The sequence below is a fragment of the Brassica napus genome, chromosome C6 (assembly GCF_020379485.1).
Source record: "Brassica napus cultivar Da-Ae chromosome C6, Da-Ae, whole genome shotgun sequence".
NCBI classification, from domain to species: domain Eukaryota; kingdom Viridiplantae; phylum Streptophyta; class Magnoliopsida; order Brassicales; family Brassicaceae; genus Brassica; species Brassica napus.
In genome coordinates this window covers 28303028-28309332 of record NC_063449.1, presented here as the reverse complement: position 1 = coordinate 28309332, position 6305 = coordinate 28303028, and the positions used below count along the sequence as shown (strand labels likewise).

Here is a 6305-nt window from a genome sequence, read left to right as displayed (position 1 = left end):
TCTATTGCTTTTCACAGTTTTTTCGTTAATTGACGTGGCAGTCTCACAAGCATTTTAAAATCTGACGTGTGATGCTTTGGAGAGAACATTATGTTTTTATTGTGTTGATTCTTTTCCACTTGTAAAATTACAATCCTTTCATCTTGATCATTATTCATCAAGAATGAAAGTTCCAATCATATATTTCTTGTGGAAAACATTGATGTTTCTTTGGATGTTAACATTTCTCTTCTTTTTTTTTTGCCATCAAATAACGAGAATAATTTAAAAAGTTAAAAACTACTTAAACCGGTCTATATTATGTCGAAAATAAAACATTGATAATAGGAAACTCTCAATATTACATGTTAGATTCAGTATCCATTTCTTTTCACAATTTTCCCATGAATATTACATCTTCCAAATTATTTTCATGAATATTCTAATGATTAGGTTGACACAAGATAGGAACTTAAACAAACAAACCATAAAGTGAATGATTATTGTCTCGGTCAAATAGGTAAAAGCCTTAAATCATCTCCGGATCTCTTTATCTCTCCCTCGTTTTCTTCACTTAATTTAGCGACCAAAGTACATATGGTTAGTTTAGTTTGAGAAGCATTTATTTAAATGTATTAGTTCGACTTTGACATCTTAAAAATATATCAAACTTCCTGAGGACTTTCCAGACGTAGATAATCATACATAACACCTGTAAACGATCCCCATCTCCGATCTTGAGTGAGAAAAATCGTATTATTACCAACCCTAAGTAAGTTTCCACCAACATTGATATCATACAAGTTGTATAACCCATGAATCCCATGTCTAGCGATCGCGTTATCTTGACCTATTAGCCCAATCATGAAAATAGGTTTGGACGTAGGTACGTTGATCCGAACAGATAAATTTGCAGTCGTGACTGCAGCCAAAGCCATTCGAAACGTGTAGTTCCCAGTTTTAATCACTGCTTTCAATCTAAACACAATTTGCCATGTCGTTGCTTGATATGTCCCATTTCCAGCATTTCTACAAACAGATAGATATATATATAGTGTATCATTATATTTAAAAATAAATTATACACACATCATTTTGAACTATATAGTGTATCAGTATTATTTACCTGGTCACATGTGCATAGAACCAGTCTTTTTTATAATCACTTACTCCAACAATATAAACAAGATCATTTCGAGGATACAAAGCAGTGTACCGATCCCATAGACCATATTGTCTAAATCTATTATATATAAAAATAAACCACACCATTTAATATCTCAACAAGATACACTTTAAATAATGTTCAGTTAGTGCTTAATTATATTTACCGGTCTTGAGGTTGATAAGAGTTATTAAGATAGAGTTTGGTCGAAAGGGTTGGGTCCGGATCTGGGATATAGAATTCTGCAGCAGTCCGGTCTGGTTTTCCGATTTCCCACAGTGTAGCGCCGATTCTGGGCGGCTCATACAGTATGGCTCCTACGTCTATCTCCCTGCCTACACCGAACCTCAAATGATGTTGTAAAAAACTACACCAGAAGATACCGATTACAGAAAATGTATGGACCTAATGGATATGCATGCTTCTCTGGTTGGATGTAAATGGATCATTGAACATATAGTTCATTTTATATATTGTACTATATATTGAATTACCTGGTGTGATGGTAATGTCACGCTCGTATTTATAGTCACCAATATGTCCAGAAACCCATGCATATAGATTATAACTCCCTGGTCTCACATTCGTTATTGTGAATATCCCCATTCTGTCAGCTGTTGTCCAAAATTGATATCCCTTTGTCCACCAAATTTTTTAAAGTTACTATTAAGCCCTTCGTTTAATTTGTTTGAGAGGTCTTAGTCTGACGATTATCTCTTTGTGAAAATATTCGTTATGAAAAATATAATTCTGTTATCGAGAAGTGAGTACATATCGAAACTAATGTTATAGCATGTCGCTACCATGGCAGTAATATAGTAAAAATTCCAAAATAATACCTTGTTTTCGGTTTGCCATGAACCAGCTTTACCGGGCATTGCTAAACCCACAAAAGCAAATTTCCCAAATAACTTCGACTTGCTTATGTATCTACAAAATTCATAAGCAGAAATTCAACATTTAATTTTGTCTTTATACTCCATATAATCATGCATAATAATGACATATATATATGTTGATACAAGAAAGTATATGTTATAGAAATGTAACCATAAATTTAAGAATTATATTAATGTTCGCAGATTGTGTACGTCCACTTAGTAACTTAGACTTGCTTATGTATCTACAAAATTCAGAAACACAAATTTTAACATAGATGATGATGATGCAGTGACCATATGTCATAACATAGTACAATATATATTTATTTTATCAAGTATTTTGAAGATAAGTAAGACATACTATAAAAAAGAATATAAAAGAAAAATATGCATCTATCTACCTGTCCATTACAAAGAATTGACCTTTGACCGTCCCTCTTTGTTGATGAAGAGGGTAATCTACTGACTTCACGAAATCATATGGCCAACTATGAACCTCCGCAACCATCTACATTTAACAATTTCCAACATTATTATGCATAAACAATTATCACAGTTATTAGAACTGAACTGAATAGACCTGTCGTTTAGCATCGGTCCAGAGACGATTAGGAGAGGAGGCAGAGTTGAGATAAACAAAGACAGGACCATACACCTTCTTCCACGGCTCCATGCTTGTATAAGTTGTGTTCATATCTTTCCCCGCGTAATGTAAACTTGTAAACATCTAAAAGGAAACCCTGTATTCTTAAAACCAAATAAGAGAACTGAGGTTTATTTAAGAGGTAATGTACTCACGGAGAGTGTGGTGGGTCCAACATGAGAAGTTAGTTCTTGTTTGGGGGGCCCACAGACACGAAACTCATCGCTGGGAGTAATCATCCAGAAGCCGACACGTTGGTCGGACGAGATCCAGCCATGTACTTTGTTGTCTTTGTTTTCCATCGAGTACATATACTTATCGTCAACCTGCGTCGCAATCAATCACTACGTTGTAATTATTTGCATGCTTTTAGAATTGCATTGTTATGTATAACCAGATTAAAACTACTCACGATTCATTTAAAATTTATGTTTTTTTTGGTAAAATTTAAAAATTATGTTTTTTTGGTAAAATTTAAAATTTATGTTATTAGTGATATCAGAATGAATAGATGTGAAAAACAGATGAATAAATGTCATACAATAAACGACACGAATATTTAAAAGTGGTTTACTAAACTGGCTATGTTTACAAAAAAAGGCGGAGAAATTACAACAAATATCAAATTCATAATATTATTTTTCATGTTTAAACTAATCACTTTTACCATCATTTTTAACGAATGGTGAAAGACAATTATATTCATAGAGTTAACTAATCTAGACTTATGGTTTACTGTTGAGAGAGGTAGGGTAGGGTTTTTGGAATGTGAAATTTAGAATTTTAATATATATAAATAAATATTTTAAAATATAAAAATAAATAAAAAATTTGGACTTGTTTTTATACCTGCCCTTTAAATATACGATTTTGGGGATTTATCAAACGAACAGCTTCTTTATAAGCTAATGGATTAGCACGCTTATTAGTAATATCTCGATCGATTTCAGAAGGCATAATTTTTTGCCGTTGATCAGATATAGCCATAAAATCAAATCTGAAAAATTGTTTCATAAAACAGTATATTATTATTATGCCCTCAGTAAAAACAGTATATTATTGCCAAATCAAAACAATTCGACCATTAATCATTGTAGAACAATATTAATTAATCAAAAGATAATTTACTCAGATATACTTTGTGTTAAGCTTGAAGACGATCCTGGTTTGGTCCATGTCCACAGTTGGCCAGCCTTTTAACTTCTCTAACACAGCGTACATGTATATTCCAGATACCCCTCTTCGAATTATATATCTTTAAAGATAGTTATTTTAATTATAAATGAAAGTCGTCGGAAATATTTCTCAAAATTACAAAATTAATATATATATATATACTTATTATACATGCAGATTAACGTACCGTTTGTCTACATTTAACGGGACCAGTGAGCCACGTTGAGAAATCTTCCAAGCTCGTGAAAATGAAATCTCAACATGCTCACTTGTTTGATTTATGACGTTGAATTTTACTCCTTCTAAACTGTTAAAATATGATATCAATATAAAATAAAGTATACGTAATATGGGGCATGTGATAATGAAAGATATATATTAACAAAAAGATATGAAGAGATATTCGACAACTCACAGATCGATAAGTTGTTCTTGTCCTGGTTCATACCACATTACGTCCCAATACCTGCATATATTGATACTTATTTATCGTTTGAAACATTTTTAACTAACACTAAATAACATAGGTAAATTAATTAAGGCTTCGCGTACCCACGATTTTTAATTTTGTTGTTCAACACATTGTCAAAGCCCTTGTACTTGATTCCAGTTATTAAACCTTGTGGACTTGAGAAGGTAACTTGGATGATACCGTTATCAACGACCACCTTAAATATCAAACAAAATAACTAAACATCAAAATCTCATAACACGGCAATTTTTTTTTAACAGCAGCAATATTTTGAATTGAGACATTCTAGTATATGAAAAAAAATATTATAATAGCATAAAAAACCAATGATTCAGATATAGAAACTTCGTACTTGATTAGGACCAACTTTTTTAAGCGTAAGTCGGCCAGATGCGAGCTTCTGTTCCGGCTTTGCGATGCCTAACTTGTTTCTGTAGTAAGAAGAAATATAATGTGCGTGTATATATATAATCCAAAATGTTCACTTGAATCTAAATATATGTAGATTCAAGTTCAACCGTGGATTAGAAACGAATCGAAAGAAAAAATATGTTTCTTAACATTTGCCTCTTGAGAGAGAAACAAAATGAAACATAAAATATTACGAGATGCAACAGAACTATAATCTATTGTCCAAAAAATGAGTTTCGATATAATTTTGTACCATCTGATATTGTAAAAGCATAGAAGTTAAGAGAGCATACCTTGACGTTCTGAAAACACCTGGAAGAACGAAAATTAGAACGTAAAAAAACGTGAGTTATTATGAATCTGAAAAAGACTAAATGAGAAACATATATTAGGCTAACATATATTGAGTCTATGCCAGAAAAAGCTCGCACACAACACTCAAAGCGATGGTATTTTAGGAATTGGCTTCAAACTGAACGTTGAAGTGACCAGTAGTATTCTGATAATTTTTGTTTTGTTTTTATTTTATTTTATTGTTATTGAACTTGTTATTTGATAGATAAATTTAAAATCTTTTGTTATTAAAAATATTTCAAACAGTAAATTTCAAAATACTTATAATCATTCACAGTCTTATAAAAGGATTAGAGTGATTTAACAGAAATCATAATTAATTTCAGTTCATATAAAATCATCTAAAATCAGTCAATTCAGATTGCAGATTGAATATATCCCATGTTTGGACATCGAAAATTCATCAGTATAATAAATGTACAGACAGAATAGTTCCAAACCTTATAAATTAATAACTGTGCACAACAAAAACTAAATATAAAGATAGCAATCAACAAATGTAATACCTATTATTGCAATGAGAACAGCGAAGAGAATTATAAGAGTGAATGCGAGAGCTATTAGTTTCTTTGCCATCTCTCTCTCTCTGTTATATCTCTCGTTAGTGTCTCTTATTGTGCTTGTTCTTGAGGACTTGATCTCACCATAAGGCCGGGGTGGTGGTATCTATAGTAGTTTATCACTCTAGACGGAAGACTAGCCGCATTAACATCCGTTGATACAGCTAATACATCATTTAAAACACACTGATCTGAATTATTACTCTCATCTTATAGGGCATGTTTGTGTTATAAGCAATATTTTAAACTAATCGGACAGCAAACAGAAAATTACTTAGTTCTTTATTAAACAGGAGCAAACTTAAGCGCTAGCCAGCATTTAGTTTACTTATAAGAGTGAAGGCGAGAGCTATTAGTTTCTTTGCCATCTCTCTCTGTGTTATATCTCTCGTTAGTGTCTCTTATTGTGCTTGTTCTTGAGGACTTGATCTCACCATAAGGCCGGGATGGTGGTATCTATAGTAGTTTATCACTCTAGACGGAAGACTAGCCGCATTAACATCCGTTGATACAGCTAATACATCATTTAAAACACACTGATCTGAATTATTACTCTCATCTTATAGGGCATGTTTGTGTTATAAGCAATATTTTAAACTAATCGGACAGCAAACAGAAAATTATTTAGTTCTTTATTAAACAGGAGCAAACTTAAGCGCTAGCC

The 6305-nt window shown here is 32.2% G+C and overlaps 1 protein-coding gene across 1 annotated transcript; it reads right to left on the bottom strand.

Annotated features, from left to right (window-relative positions):
- Nucleotides 1-238: 238 nt before the first annotated feature.
- On the bottom strand, nucleotides 239-5657 carry LOC125588455 (rhamnogalacturonate lyase-like). Its single transcript, XM_048759804.1, has 12 exons — nucleotides 5588-5657; nucleotides 4981-5039; nucleotides 4397-4512; nucleotides 4260-4310; nucleotides 4032-4151; nucleotides 3807-3923; nucleotides 3518-3665; nucleotides 2824-2994; nucleotides 2606-2752; nucleotides 2427-2533; nucleotides 1984-2074; nucleotides 239-1780 (listed from the first exon to the last, which is right to left on the bottom strand). Exons 1-12 carry the CDS (start codon nucleotides 5655-5657, stop codon nucleotides 1550-1552), a joined length of 1428 nt encoding a protein of 475 aa, XP_048615761.1. The 3' UTR covers nucleotides 239-1549.
- Nucleotides 5658-6305: the final 648 nt, after the last annotated feature.